The sequence below is a fragment of the Artemia franciscana genome, chromosome 3 (genome assembly GCF_032884065.1).
Source record: "Artemia franciscana chromosome 3, ASM3288406v1, whole genome shotgun sequence".
NCBI classification, from domain to species: Eukaryota; Metazoa; Arthropoda; class Branchiopoda; order Anostraca; family Artemiidae; genus Artemia; species Artemia franciscana.
The window spans coordinates 34578410-34594250 of record NC_088865.1 but is presented as its reverse complement, the minus strand read 5'-3'; the positions used below and the strand labels follow the sequence as shown (position 1 = coordinate 34594250).

The 15841-nt window shown below is 35.5% G+C and overlaps 1 protein-coding gene across 3 annotated transcripts in view; it reads left to right on the top strand.

The window, feature by feature from the left end:
• Positions 1–15841, top strand: part of LOC136025211 (cyclic nucleotide-gated cation channel subunit A-like) — a 71227-nt gene that overhangs the window by 13116 nt on the left and 42270 nt on the right. For all 3 annotated transcript variants that reach the window (XM_065701023.1, XM_065701021.1, XM_065701022.1), the window contains exons 3-4: positions 7703–7894; positions 15126–15288. In XM_065701023.1, coding sequence (XP_065557095.1) covers positions 7703–7894; positions 15126–15288 — 355 coding nt within the window. The remainder of the gene's footprint in view (positions 1–7702; positions 7895–15125; positions 15289–15841) is intronic.

Sequence of the window (15841 nt, the reverse complement as noted above, 5' to 3'; positions counted from 1 at the left end):
TCGAACATGCAACGTACAATTGTCCATGGGAAAAACAATCAGTATTAAGATCTATACCACATTTTTCTATTGATTGACCTTGAGTTTCGTTGATGGTGATTGCAAATGCTAATCAAATTGGGAATTGCAATCTTTTAAATTGAAAAGGCAGATCCGTTGGAATCATGGGAATGCGAGGAATAAGAACAGCCTCACCCTCAAAAGGCCATGTCAAGATTGTGGCCTCTATTAGGTTTTCCATTGTTTTTTTTTACGGCAAGTCGCGTGCCATTGCAAAGCTTTGGTGGGTTGATATTTCTTAAAAGTATTATTGGTACGCCTATTTTTAGTTGTAGCACGTGTGGTGGAAACCCTGAAAGATCTATGGAATTTAAAAATTCAGATGGATAATTAACCGCTTCATTTGGTTCCAAAACTGTGTCTACTGACTTGTAAAGGACTGCCTGGTCTCGAATCTTGGTCAAAACAATATTGTTGATTTCGTGGACGTCTATATTTTTGGGTGCGAGAATCGCTCTGTCACTTAGCCATTTATTATTTTTATAATTTTTTAGAATATTCGGAAATACTTTTTCAATCAATTCATTTTTGGACGTCACTAAATTACAGAAATCAGCAGGTAGTTGTATACGTTCTGAAATTGAGTCAACTGGGATCTTTCCGTTTCCAATTGCCAGCAATTGATCTGAAAATGTTTGACCAGAGTCATCATTTTGCAATCGGACACGCATATTTGTAGTTAATTTTAATATTTTTACATGTGCCCATAAATTAGAATTTTTCAGGCAAGCATTCATTTCGTCTGCAGGAGTTGATCTAGGTATTATAGGTAATGTTTGCCTGAAATCTCCCGCAAGCAATATTAATGTGCTGCCAAAGGGTTTCGACTTCCCTCTCAAATCTTTCAAGCATTGATCCAGAGCCTCGAGCGATTTTTTGTGTGCCATTGTGCACTCATGCCAAATAATAAGTTTGCATTGCTGCAATACTTTACCCATCCCAGATGATTTGGAAATATTGCACGTGGGAGTTTCTGTAGAATGCAAATTCAGCGGCAATTTCAAAGCGGAATGAGCAGTTCTTCCACCAGGCAGCAATGTTGCGGCTATTCCGGACGACGCAATTGCCAACGCTATATCATTTTTTGATCGAATTGATACCAGAATCAGTTTTATCACAAACGTTTTACCAGTACCTCCTGGCGCATCCAAAAAGAAAATTTCTCCAACGTTGTTATCGACACAATGCATTATCGTATCATAAATGTCTTTTTGTTCCGACGTTAACTTGGAAATGTTATTTTGTACATACGACAATAGATCACTCGTACTGTAACTTTGTTCACGATCCAATTCTACACTTGTCGAAACAGCAGCGATACGGTTAGGTGAAGGCATTCCCAAATCCTGAAGAGGTTTGTTTGCCATACGTACGCACAAATCTTCTATAATAACTAAAGTGTAGTTATAAATTTCTGATGTAAAATCAAAAGTCATATCTGACGTCTCTAACTGTTTTCGATGGAGTATATCTTCGGACATTTTTGACTTATATTTTTCCCATAACTCTGTAGGAGCTGATGGAGAGCAAGTTGTTAAAATGATGCCAAACAATGCACGAATTTGACTTGGGGTTGACGTTTTGCACGCGTCATTGATGCAGTTATCCCAGTGTTGGTCATTCTCCAATAAATTCAGAGCTTGGCATGCACTACGGTAAGTGTCATGTATAGTACCGTTTACAGTTCTCAAATACTCAAAGGATGTCGGACCGGGTACATTCACCAAAAGCAGGCGTAGAAAGAAGCATTCATGTTTCTTGGGGTGAACGGTGTAGAGTCTTCCTATCGTGGTATCTTTGAAGATGGTAGGTTGGCCGTCGTCTGACTTACCCTGTTTTCGACGTTCAAATACTTTATTTTTGTATTCCACGTGTAATACGAAGGCACTTCAGTATACAGCAGTTTTTTTTTGCAAAAGAATCATTTTTGCAAAGCGAAAAAAAAAGTTGTTAATGTTGTATCCGGTGGATTCAGGGCTCTTTGTTGCACGTTGGTTTCCGTGAAATAAACACGTTGACCATTTTGTAAATGTACCGCTAAGTGAACAAAAGCTGGACTACGTTCATGTATCGGAAATGAAAGAATTCACCAAACAGCTTCATTACTGCTTATGTATCTTCCAGCCTCATATTGTACGATTTCGTCGAAATCTTTGATTTCGGGCTGCAAGCCAAAAACTGCCATGTCACTGCCTTTGTTGACGTATTTACATATGTATTTGATTGCCTTTACGGAGTTACAGTATTCAACGTTTATGTGTGCATTAAATGTTTATGATAATAATGGGGAATATGGAACAACCCACTGGTTATCTACTTCGATGGTGGTACCGTTACGCTTCTTTATTATTGCTGTTTTACCGCCATCTTCAGTAGATCTTCTTCTATATTGTGGGTAACCATCATTGCCAGTAATTGTGTTTGATACTAAAAGTCGAGGATATTGCTTTGTGCACCTTCCTTTGGCCATGCATGGTGAATTTTTGTTCAGTGCACCGCAAGGTCCATGTATCATATTTTTTACAATAATATCATGTAACCCCTTATCGAGATTTTTATCAGGTATTTCAGCGGAAATCACATCATCAATTTCGTTCGAAGTAATTTTTTTATGTAGCCAGATTAGTATATGTGCGTGTGGCAAACCTCGTTTTTGCCATTCCACTGAGTACATCCAGCATCGCACTGACCCAAACACTTCAAGTTTTACTATGTAGTTTATCAGTGATTTCAACTTTTGCCGGAAGACACAAGCCGTAATGTCATGCCTATGAACCGCCGATTGTCCTTGAAGTAAAAGCTGCAGTATATCGTCCCAAGATTGATTACATGTAAATGTAATAAATAAATCTGGACGACCATAGAGACGAACATACGCAATAGCATCTTGAGCATATTCATGCATATGACGGGGACTGCCAGCATATGACGAAGGTAAAATTGTTAATCTTCCAACGTTTGTGGTATTACCGTCATTTATAACTGCATCTCGCAAATGAATGTATTGTTCAGAGCGGAGCTTGGTCTGATTCAGGCGGATATATAGCAAATGTTCTGATTCAATTTTAGCATACATATCAACGACAAATTGGTGAAACAATTCACGGCATTTTAAAATATAATTTTCTTCATCCTGCCGAATCATTAGTCTATAGGAATAATAATGCATTGCACTGCATTTCTTATTCATTTCTTTGTTAGTGGCTGGATTCATCAATTTAATATTAAAGTGATAGCCGTCGGCTCCATCCCAAAAAATGATAGGATATTGTAGGGCATCGTAGCATCGATGAGTTTCAGCAATTCTTAACAACTGATCGTTTCGCTTATGAAGAATAATATCTCGAGGTAAAAACTGATCACCGACCATAACGATTGCCACTTCGTCGATAGTTGGAGCATTGTATCTACGCACATGTTGGCCAGGAGGCGTTTTGTCAGCGGAAATAACAGTTTTTATTCGTAGCAGTAGGCATCAAATCGATGGCTGTTTTGATCAGACGCACTAAATTATTATTTTCGTGGAAAAGATGTTGCAATTGGGAAACGATTGTCCTTTCAACGTTGGGAGAAATTTCGCAACGTGCATTCAATTCAGAATTTCTATCACTGATGAAGTACAATCGTAAAAATTTATGATTCTCGCCTGAGAATGGTAGAAGGGACCCTGCTCTATGATAAATTTGCCCTTTTACTTTGAAAGTAGACATAAATTGATCTGGATTTTCGATTTGGGCTCCGAACGACGTCATTTGGAAACATGAGTTGTATTTTCTGATTTTTTACAAAAAACGCTTAGATTCCGACGTAGTTCCAGTAAGGAAAGTCTTCAATGGCTCTGGTGGTGCAGCCAATAGAGGAAGTTTAACTTTTCCTGAGGCGCAACACATTCCCATTGTTTCACCATTGAATTTCAAGGCCTTGCAATAGGGACAAATTTTAGACATTGTCCCGATTTGAACACATCTACTCAAGCTATAATCATCGACTGGGCTGTACCTGAATGCCAGGCGATAACTTTCAGGTTGCTCTGATTCCTCGGCACGCTTTCTTTTCTTAGTTTCTCTATCAGCAGCAAGCCTGATTTCTTGCTGTTCTTGTGATTCCTCGGCACGCTTTCTTTTCTTACTTTCTCTATCAGCAGCAAGCCTGATTTCTTGCTGTTCTTGTGATTCCTCGGCACGCCTTCTTTTTTCACTTTCTCTTTTAGCAGCAAGTCTGCTTTCGCGTTGCTCTGGTAGTTCCTCGGCACGCTTTCTGTTCTTTCTTTCTCTATCAGCCTCAAGCCTGTTTCCTTGCTGTTCTTTTGATTCCTCGGCATGCTTTCTTTTCTGACTTTCTCTATCAGCAGCAAGTTTTTTGGCATAGACTCTTTGAGCATCTTCATCGGCTTTTGCCGTTGTAAGTTCATCAGTCATTTTAAACTTAAACATTAATAGATTTCTACGTGAACATATATGTCTTAAATATCTTTAATGACGTCACCGTCATAGCAAAAATGACGACAAATAACTTCATGATTAAATATCTTTAATGACGTCACCGTCATAGCAAAAATGACGACAACTAACTTCATGACGTCAGTCGACACAGAAACATGACGTCACCTGACAGACAGAGACACAGACAGACAACTTATTTTTATATATATAAGATAAGACGTCATATTGAATATGACGTCATGTATTAAAATGAAAGCTTTTTTGACATCATATTGTGACAGACAACAAATAACAGACAACAGACAGTACATTTTTATACATATAGATAGCACAAAAGTCAGTAGAAGCACATGATCCTACTCCATGAAGACGGCCGTGGTCTAACAACCGATCCGCAATTAAAACTCCCTCACTTGTATTTAGATTACGTTTGCCCAATTCTTTTGATTAAAATTAAAGGTATCCTAATTTTCATTAACAAAGAAGATGAAACTAAAAATGAAACCAACATGAAACCAAATTTTTTGTACCCTCAAATGCATCGAATTAATCTTTTTTAATGTACACCACAGTACTGAAGGTGTCAATCCCAACAATTTTTAATATAGTGCATTGTATGAGCGAATTTTGGGCGAAAAATCTACTACTACTACTACTACTAGCAAATCACAGCATCTCAAACTGTCTGATGCCAAAATTGATGCTCCTTCTCCATGCCAATCTATTTAACGCATCCCCCTTTAAACCCTCCCAGGAAGTTCTAGTTTCCCTTAAACCTTTCTTTACGATATCCTCCCACACTGTTCTGGGACGACCTGCTTTTCGTCTGATCCTAGAAGGTTGGCCAACAAGGACAATCTTTGCAATCTGTCATCCTTCATCTGCAAAATGTGCACTTGCTGTGGGGCAATTTCCTAATATTATTGCTTTGAAAGGGGCAAAGAGAAAGAACCAAATTCTTTGGCAATTGAGCCGGGTAACCGTGACACGTCTTAAGCAGAATTTGGTTTTAGTTCCAATTTGACTTGAAATTGACGCCTGCTTGCTTGAAAAGAGCTTTTCAGTTGAAAACAAAAACATGGCTCGACGGAATGAAAGCTTAGGTGCTTAACTTCAGATTGGCCTACCCAACTTAGACTATGAAACTTCACTTCAATTCTCGCACTGTAGGCTCTGGCTTAACTACACACCAAAAACGATCCTTTTTAGCCCCAGGTAATAATAACATGGAGCTTTCCAAAATATAATAACATTTTAATCCATACGGCTCAAGGTCCAATCTTTCCATAAAACTACGGAGTCTAGACCCATACCGCATTATGAAAATATGCTGACACCGTTGGAGTAGAAAGAATGAAAAAAAAGACGAAACCAAAGAATGTTTTCCTTTCCTTTTTTGTGAGCGCTGAAGATAACTTAGCTGAAATTTAGGCTCAGTCTTTTCGTTTATTCACTGGCAGGAATCTTTGTATTAATTTTTATTTTCCGTTCTTCGTTATCTCTTGTGAGTCGGAGCCATTTATGGGTGATCTTAAATATAACGAACGTTTTATATTTGTAATCCGTGTTCTTTATTTAGAGTGTCCGTTCCTATTGACAAATGTCGTTCGTTACTTGTAGCTCGCCAGCACGAACTGTTTGGTACAGGCAGAAAACTAGCACTATTTTACACTATGTCGCTCTTGTGCTGCTTTGTGCTATGACTGCTTTGCGCTGTGATGAATTGTTGGTGGTAGTAGTAGTAGCGGTGAAAGTTTTAACACCAAGCTTTTTTGTAAGTACAATACATATTTTTGTAAATAGAAGTATAACGACTTGACATTACAATGGCAATACGGCTCTTTGTAATTCGAAAGATAAAGAAAAGAAAAAGAAAGCAAAACACGAAGCCTCATTAGCGAATAGACGTCCCCATATGTCAGCTATAAGAATCGGAGCTGATGGTTTAAAGGTGTTCCAAATCCTAAAAAGTAAACTAGAAAATCATGGTACATCATCTTCACGAACATCACTTTTATTTTCTTTTTTTTTATAGTAACACGCCAAGACACCGCAGCTTGATTTTCTCTTGTTTGGAGTCCTTCTATAAAAAGAGAAAATATATGAATGTATATTTTATATTTGTACGAAAATAAAACCTTAAATATATATTTTTCTCTACGCTTCGCCTTTTATTTTGTTTTACTTGCGTAATTGCTTCTTGCTATTTTTTTTTGTTTTTAGTTTGTTGCTTGTTGAAAAAGGCCTCAGGAGATAGTTCCGATACATCTGAACTTGAAATGTTGTATAGACTTCATAATTGCCCTTTAATTCAATTTTTACTTTCAACTTATTTGTAACATTAATATTTGTTTGTTCTCCTTTATTCAATTAGACATGCAATCAGAAATTCAGGATTTTAGAATAAGGTGTATCATTAGTATCATATCAATGTGAATGAAAGATAATCAAGGATAATATAAATGAAGGATAATAGTTTGATTTTGCCTTTAATTAAGCAGTTGTAAAATCAAGTTTGAAGGTTTAATAAAGTTAGTTTTATTCGCTGTGATACAGAGCTAGAACTAGGATTTTTTCTCAGGGGGGGGGGGCAGACTTTGCCACGCCTGCTGCACAATTAATGCTGTAGATATTACAATTTTTAACCAAAAAAATTACAATTCAAATTTCTTGCCACGCCTTGGCGTGCCACCCGGGGAGTTTGCCCCCTCCAGGCTCCCATAGGTCCGGCCCAGCAATGGTATTTCATGATTAATTGAATAACACTTAGACTAATCTTAGTCTATGGGCTGGACATAATCCTTTTGTCTGGAAAAATTTGGGTTTTTGGCTTTACTGGAAGAATTTTTGAGGGTTGATTTAAAAGATCATGACAAAAATATTATTTTCTTCACTCAGCTGTCATAGCAGGGTTTCTGAGTTGTTGTTTGTTTCCCTTCAAAGAAAAAAGTGTTTTGATTAGGGACACTTCAGCCTTACCATAAATTCAAGAAAATACTAGCAATCCCCAAGAGAAAAGATCATGACAGCTGCTCTTAGAGAAAACCAAGTGGGGCTGTTGACTGCTAAATGCGCATCAAATAAAGAAAAAAATATTCCGAATAGGTTTTTGTTGCAAATATTATAAAAAAGTATGAAAATCACACTTCGATGTTCTTGTCCCTGTTTGCTGTAACCTCATATTTTTTTCTCTCTTTCAGAGCATTGAGTTTTTCAAAAATCATCGGCGAAGAAAATTTCAGTCTTTCCGATCAAATCCAGATCCATTTTTGGGAAAGTTTGCTCACAGCAGCAGTGAAGAAAAACATGACACCGGATTTAAGGCTTTCTTTATAAAGAATCGTTGCAAAGGTGACCTAACAATTGATCCATCCAAATCAGACCACTATAAGGTGAGTTCCACGCCGAAATGCAATCCTCGGATCTGGATTCACAATTGTAAGTGCATAAGAAAGAATATTAATATAACTTACATGAGCACAAGTTTTCTTTCTTAGCTATCGTAAAAATTGAGAAATTCTGAATTTTAACAGATATTTTACAGCTTTACTTAATTTTTATCTGTGGATACGATTTTTCTAAAAAAATTTACCATTCATAAGAGAATAATATTCCGTCTTAAGAAATCAAATTTGAATATTTACATCGTGTTTGAAGAAAACGCAAACGTTGGGGTTCATCGTTAGTAATTTGAAATTTAATGTTCATACTACAGAGTTATGGTTTTATAAAGCTAAATTGATTTTCTATGATTGTAATTTTGGGGGGCTATAGGGTTTTTGAAAAGTATATCTGATTGCAATGTTTCCTGATAGTCACTATATACAAGGGAAGATTAAGGATATTCGAAACGACAGCAATGAATATAGGGAAGTATAACATCGGAGCATGTTTTCTTGGTTTTATCTTCAAGGTAATTTTCTGCGTACCGGATTGTCGATTTATGAGTAGAGGACTATCCGATCATGTTTTAAAAATATGAGCTGTACCTCTTTTAGTAAGTTATTACAATTAGGGTTTATACTGAGGCGTCACTGAAGACGGCTTAGAAGAAGTCTTTACCGGAGTTTTTGAATTGTTTTCCGAGATTCGTCTTTTTCAGTGGTCTCTAGGACTTTCTGAAGTATTTACAAATTTTCTTGCTTTATACTTCGGTGTCATATAAGTATTTTTGTATTTTTCAAAGTGTGAAACCAGGATTCACAAATAATTAAGCTATGACAGTAGTGCAGGGTCGTCAGATACGGAGTGAACTTCCTTATTTGAGCACTAAAGCTTACCTATACTACAAGCAGAACACCTTTTTGGGCACTAATAATTAATGATACTGAACTTAAGCATTGAATAACATACATGACCAACTGTCCAGACAGGTATCCGACGCTTTTGGGTGAAGGACCAACATACTTCTGTCAGGACATGATTAGAATATACTTGATCTTCACTGAATAATAGCAATGGCCAGTTTTTATTTTACTTAACATTCATGGCATGAAAATTAACTGAATAATTTTTTTGTCTTTTTAAATATAACTTATTATTGAGGTATGCATAAAGTTGAAACTAATAAAGTAGTATATATTTTAAGTTTTTATACGTCAGCCCTTGGTCAACCATGTCCCAACTTTCAGGGGGCCCCTAATACTCCCGCCGAAGATCTCCCCCCCCCCAAAAAAAAATATAAAAAATAACGGAGAATAAAAACAAATTTAAAAATATCAAAAATTACGAAAGATAAAAACAAACTTAAAAATGAAATAGATAACAAATAAAAACAAATTTTGAGAAGTACCGAATACGACAGCTTTATAAGGGAAATGATATAATAAAGCCTTTTAAAAAATATTGCTTAGTAATAGGGTATGCATAAAGTCAAAATTACATAAAGTATATATTTTACGCGATGAGACGATAGGCATGTAAGGGAAGTGGTATAATAAAGCCTCTCGAAAATATTACTTAGTAATGAGGTATGCATAAAATCGAAATAGTAAAGTCGTATATATTTTAAGCAATGATACGACAGTCCTAAGAGGAAAATGGTATAATAAAGCCTCTTGAAAAGCATTGCTTTGTATTGGGATATGCGCAGATTCAAAATTAATAAAGTCATATATATTTTAAGCGATGATACGACAGCCCTGTGAGGAAAATGATATTATAAAGCCTATTGAAAAGTATTGCTTAGTATTAAGGTGTACATAAAGTCGAAATTAATAAGGCTGTATATATTTTAAGTGACGATATGACATCCACATGGGGGAAATGATTAGACTGGTGAACCAGTTTTTTTTGTGGCTGTCCCAGTCGTACTCTCTGGCTGGTCATCGACACTACCTAATTTGTTGTATATTTGTAATCAGTCTTCTTGTGCATTTGAATGATAAGCACCTGTATCGTATTTAAAAAAAAAGTGGAGATGAAATATTCAAGGAAAGTATGTGCACATGATAAATTTATCGTTGTGTTAAATGCTGGCAAAGACAAATACTTGAATTATGAAACAAGCTATAGTTGGGATCTTATCAAAAATGCATGTCTGCATTTTCATGACAGTGAGACATTAAATTTCTTTGGTGTACTAAGAAGGTTCAAGATTCGTGATAGGGGATATGTGAGAGTACCGTTTCCAGAGATGACCGTGCTCAAAGAGAATTCAAAGATAAAACTAAAAGTTAACGATAAGACTCAGCTTCTCGATTATGGTTCTGGTAACATGTTACCTGTTGATACATTGCTGTCTTTCTGGTATTAGAATTCAAATGAAAGAAAAGGGAAAAAAGTAAGGCCTGCTGCTGCACTAATTTCATAAAGCATATCTTGTCTATGTGCCAAACTGCAAACTATGTAAAAACAATGCGGTAATAGACGATGGAATCGAAAGCATAATAAAAAGGGCATTAGCAGGCAACATACCATTTAAAAATTTATCCAGAATCAGTCAAACACAGACACCATTATCAGCTAAAAAGTGGAATAATAGAGTCTGAAGTAAATGAATTAGGTTTTTTCCAAAATCTGAAAGAGTTGAACCGGATTCTTTTTAGAGTTAGAAATAAATAAAGTGGGAATTAATCAAAATTCAGTCAATCACAGACACTACTACTAGATTACAAGTTTTGTACTAGAGTCTTAAATAGTTGAATTTAGATTTTTACTAGAGTCTGAGAGAGATGAATCAAATTCTTTTTTGAGCTAGAGACATATAAAGTGGGATTTTATCAAGATTCAGTCAACACAGACATTACCATCAGCTACAAGGGTTATGTTAGAGACTGGAATAGATGAGTTAGGTTTTTACCATAGTTTGACAGAGATGAATCGAATTCTTTTTAGAGTTCGAGACAAAAGAAGTTGGAATTTATCAAGATTCAGTCAAGCACAGACGCTACTATTATCTCTCAAGTGGTATACTAAAGTCTGAAATGGACGAATTGGGTTTTTATCATAGTCTTCGAGAGACGAGTGGGATTCTTTTAGAGTTAGAAACATATGAAGTGGAAATTTATCCAGATTCAGTCAAACACAGACGCTATCATCAGCTTACAAGTGGTTCATTGAATTCTAAAATGGACAAATTAGGTTTTTATCATAGTCTGCGAGAGACGAATCGGTTTCTTTTAGAGTTCGAAATATATGAAGTAGAAGTTTATCACGATTAGTTCAAATACAAACACTACTATCAGCTCACAAGGGGTATAGTAGTGTCTGAAACAGATGAATTAGGCTGCTACCAAAGTCTGAGAGAGATGAATCGAATTCGTTCTAAATTTCGAGACAAATGAAGTGGGAACTTATCGAGATTGGGAATTTATCAAGGTTAATTCAACCACAAACACTACTATCAGCTCAAAAGTGGTATACTAAAGTCAGAAATAGATGAATTAGGTTTTCTCTAGAGTCAGAGAGAGATGAATTGGACTCTTTTTGGAGTTAAAGACTTATGAAGTGGGAATTTATTGAGATTCAGTCAAACACAGACACTACCATCAGCTCACAACTGGCATTCTATATTCAGCTATAATAGCTGAGTTAGGTTTTATTTTTACTATAGTTTGAGAGAGATGAATCGGATTCTTTTTAGAGCTAGAGACACATGAAGTGGGAATTTATCAAGATTCTTTCAAGCCCAAACACTACTATCAGCTAACAAGTGGTATATTAGAGTCTGAAATAGATGGATTAGGTTTTTACCAAAGTCTGAGAGAGATGAATTGGATTAGTTTTAGAGTTAGAGACATATTAATTGGAAATCTATCAAGATTCAGTCATACACAGACCCTTTTATCAGCTGACAGTGGGTATACTAGAGTCTCAAATAGACGAAATAGGTTTGCCGAAGTCTGAGAGAAATGAATTGAATTCTTTAGAGTTAGAGATATATCAAGTGAGAATTAATGAAGATTCAGCCAAACACAGGAACTACTATCAGCTGACAAGTGGTATACTAGATTCTGAAATAGGTGAACTAGGTCTTTTACCAAAGTCTTAGATAGATGTATCGAATTTTTTTTTGAGTTAGGGACATATGAAGTGGGAATTTAAAAGGATTCAGTCAAACACAAACACTGATTTCAGCTCATAAGGGGTACACTATAGTCTGAAATAGATGAATTAGGTTTTTACCGTAGTCTGAGATAGATTAATCGGATTCATTTTAGAGTTAGAGACGTGTGAAGTGAGAATTTATCAAGATTAAGTCCAATAAAGACTCTACTATCAGCTCAAAAGTAGTATATTAGAGTCTGAAATAGATGGATTTGGGTTTTACCAGAGTCTGAGAGAGATGAATTGGATTTTTGTTAGAGTTAGAGATATATGAAGTAGATACATTTTATCTATGGATACAAGTTGTACATACATTAGCACATACTTAGTAAATACTTTCTAGAATTGTGTTATACCCACTTTTTAAAATATGATACAAGTGTTTGTCATTCCAATATACAGAAATACTGATTGAATCATACAATCAACTAGATCTTTCGATGACCAGCCATTGAGTACCACTTGGGGCAGCCATATATAAAAATCCAAAAAGACATTTTTACCAGTTCAAACATTCCCCATATTTCTGTTGCAGTAGCATTTAAAATATACACACATTTAATAGTTTTGACTTTATGCATACCCTAATACTAAGTAACACTTTTTAATAAGCTTCTTTGTATTATTTTCCTCTTAGGACTATCGTATCATGGCTTAAAATTTATACGACTTTACTTATTTTGACTTTATGCATACTACAATACTAGGCAATGCTTTTCAAAAGGCATTATTTATATCATTTTCTTCAGAGGATTGTCGTATCATCACTTAAAAAATATACGAGCTTATTAATTTTGATTTTATCCACACCTCAATACTAAGTAATATTTTCCAACGTATTATATTATTCCCTCATAGTCGTGTCATATCATTGCTTAAAATATAAACGACTTTATTAATTTCGGCTTTGTGCATACCCCAATACTAAGTAATATTTTTTAATAGGCTTTATTATATAATTTCCCGCAGAGGCCTGCCATATCATCATTTAAGATATATACGACTTTACTAATTTCGACTTTATGCCTACTCCAATACTAATCAATAATTTTCAAATTTTGTTTTTAATTTTTCATTATTTTCCTCATTCTTTCGTTTTTTCATTTAAATTTTATTTTATTGTTATTTTTTAATTTTTCTTTTGTTTTTTTTTCATTTTTTGGGTGTGGGAGGGGATAAAAAATTTGGAGGACGGTGATTGAGAGCCTCCCTGGAGGCTGGTAGATGAATGACCAATGGCAGATGTATCATTGCTTAAAATATATACGACTTTATTAATTTCAACTTTATGCATACCCCGACAATAAGCAGTATTTTCAGAAGGTAAAAAATGTATGCATATAATTGTCATGACTTGAATATTAAGTATTATAATAACTGGACATTGCTTTTATTCAGTGAAGATCAAACTTCTGCTAATCAGTCCTGAGAGGAATATGTAGGGCTTTTCCCACAAAAGCGTCGGATGCCTGTCTGGGCAGCTAGTTATGTATGTAGGTCAATGCTCTAGTTTAGCATAAGATATTTTTAGTGCCCAAATAAGGTGTTCTGTTGGTATTAGAGGTAAGCTTTATTTCTCAAATAAGGAAGTTCCCTCCGTAGCTAAAGATCTTACGCTATATATGACTTCTGTAAATACAAGCCAAAAAATGTTCCATTATCATTTATAAGACCAATATCTTTCTGACCACGGACACAAGACAAATAATTAGAGTCACAACCAGCTTTGGCGTCAAAACTGATAAAGACAAAGAAAACATCATATTCAGGTACCGTGTTGACTGTGTCATCTAATTCACTTCGTAAAATATTCTTTTTTGGATTTTGGATTTTTATAGTTTATTCCAATTAGACCTCATATGAAGGTTTTATGCCTTCATATGCTTCGTGACTATTTAAATGCTGCGGAAAAGTAAATATTTTGCCCATATTTTTTTCGATAATGTATAATTTAAGCTAAACAGGTGTACACAGATCCGAGCCTTAGCAGTGGGGATAAACGATAGTTTGTTTCGATGTGGGTGAGATAAAAGACACTTGAATTTAAATGGAATAGTTGTATTATGGCTAATTGTAGAAAAAGCCAAGACAGATAGTACAATTGAGTGAGAGGCAATTCTGGTATTATCCTCCCTCCCCTTATTAGGATTGTATAAAAATAATGTTAATTCATATGTGAACAGATATGTCTATCTATTATCCGTCAATGCGTCATTCCTAGGGCAGTAGAACTAAGGTAGATAGTCATAGAGCTAAGATAGTCATAGAACCTATAGTTTTCCAAGTGTTTGGTTAAATGGCAGTGGTAAACGGCGGGAGTAAGTGTGCCTCTCTTATTGGACCAATACTTGGTTGTTATCTTTTAGCAAGTCACGCCTGCCTAGAGTCCCTGGCAGGCTGACCAAGAAAATAAAGTTGACACAAGACCCTTAGATTGCCTGGAATGAGAGGTAAACAAGCACGCCTACCTATGGTCTTAGGCAGGTTGAACCAAGAATTCAGGATTGACATAGGAACGTTAATTTGCATGGAATGACAGGTAAACAAGCGTCTAAAGTCAAAATTAGGCAATTCTGCAATGAGTGTCAGGCAAGGCGATTGATTCAATTGATAAAATTAGACAATTTGCACTAGATAAAAGTTAATTTATTGTTAGCTGACCAATAAGTTGACTGAAATTGCAAGGGGAATAAGCATCCAAAGCCTAAGAAGGCCTCCTGTCTGCCTGGAATGTTAGGGAAGTGAAACCAATTATAACCTAAGACAGTTGGGCTAACAAAAAATGAATGAAAGATTGGTTGACCAATATTTAGTTGACTGTCTGTGTTTGTGTCTTGGGTTTGACTGTCTAGGGCAGTTTTACCAGCAAAAATGTCCAGATAGTCAGTAAAATGGTATTATCCCTCTTATCTGCATTTGTGATGCATTATCTAAATATCTTAACAAAATAGTTCCTTAATCACGACCAGGAGCAATTGGCTTTTGTTTGTGGAATTAATATTTCTTACTCTTAATTTCGTTTGAAGTAAAATAGTATACCAAGAAATAATTATCTTTCCTTTTCATGTATATCAGTGGCTTGCTGTTGTTACAATAGCAGTATTATACAATTATGTCTTCATTATTGGACGAACAGTATTTTGGGAGCTACAAAATTTATTTCCAGTCCTGTGGATTGTTTTGGACTACCTCTGTGATGTTATTTATGCTATTGATCTTGTTGTGCATATGCATGAAGGTACGAATATTTTTCACCTATCCAATAATTCAGTTTTATCTCTCAAATTAAAAGAAAATATTTATCCAGCCTCTTAATTGTGTTTTTAGTTTTTCTTTTTTTCATATTAAATAAAATTGATATCTTATAGAGAGCGCAATAGTGTTACCTAGGTAAAGAGCAATACAGCTTCAGTGTATTACTCATTTTTTTTTACCATGCCACTTCGTGTGGGAGGATTTGAAGTAGGAACTTCACAGGTGGCTCATTAGATTGGAAATTAAAAGTTTTAGCGCCCGTTTTTGATTGGAAAGAAAATAGCGTCCGTCCCAGACCCTGCTTGGCTACCCTCACCCAAAAGATAGGCTATCCGATCAAAATTTTGAGATAAATCTATTGTTCAAAATGGTGAACAAAATGGAAAACAATGTCCCAGGGGCAAGGACTGTAAGCTATAGACAATGTCCTTTGTTTATTTATAAGTTTGTATAAGGTTTATTTATAAGGTTATTAGGGAAGGGGAAACGCTGAGGTGAATTTTGAACTGAATAAAGCGACACAATGTGCATCTAGG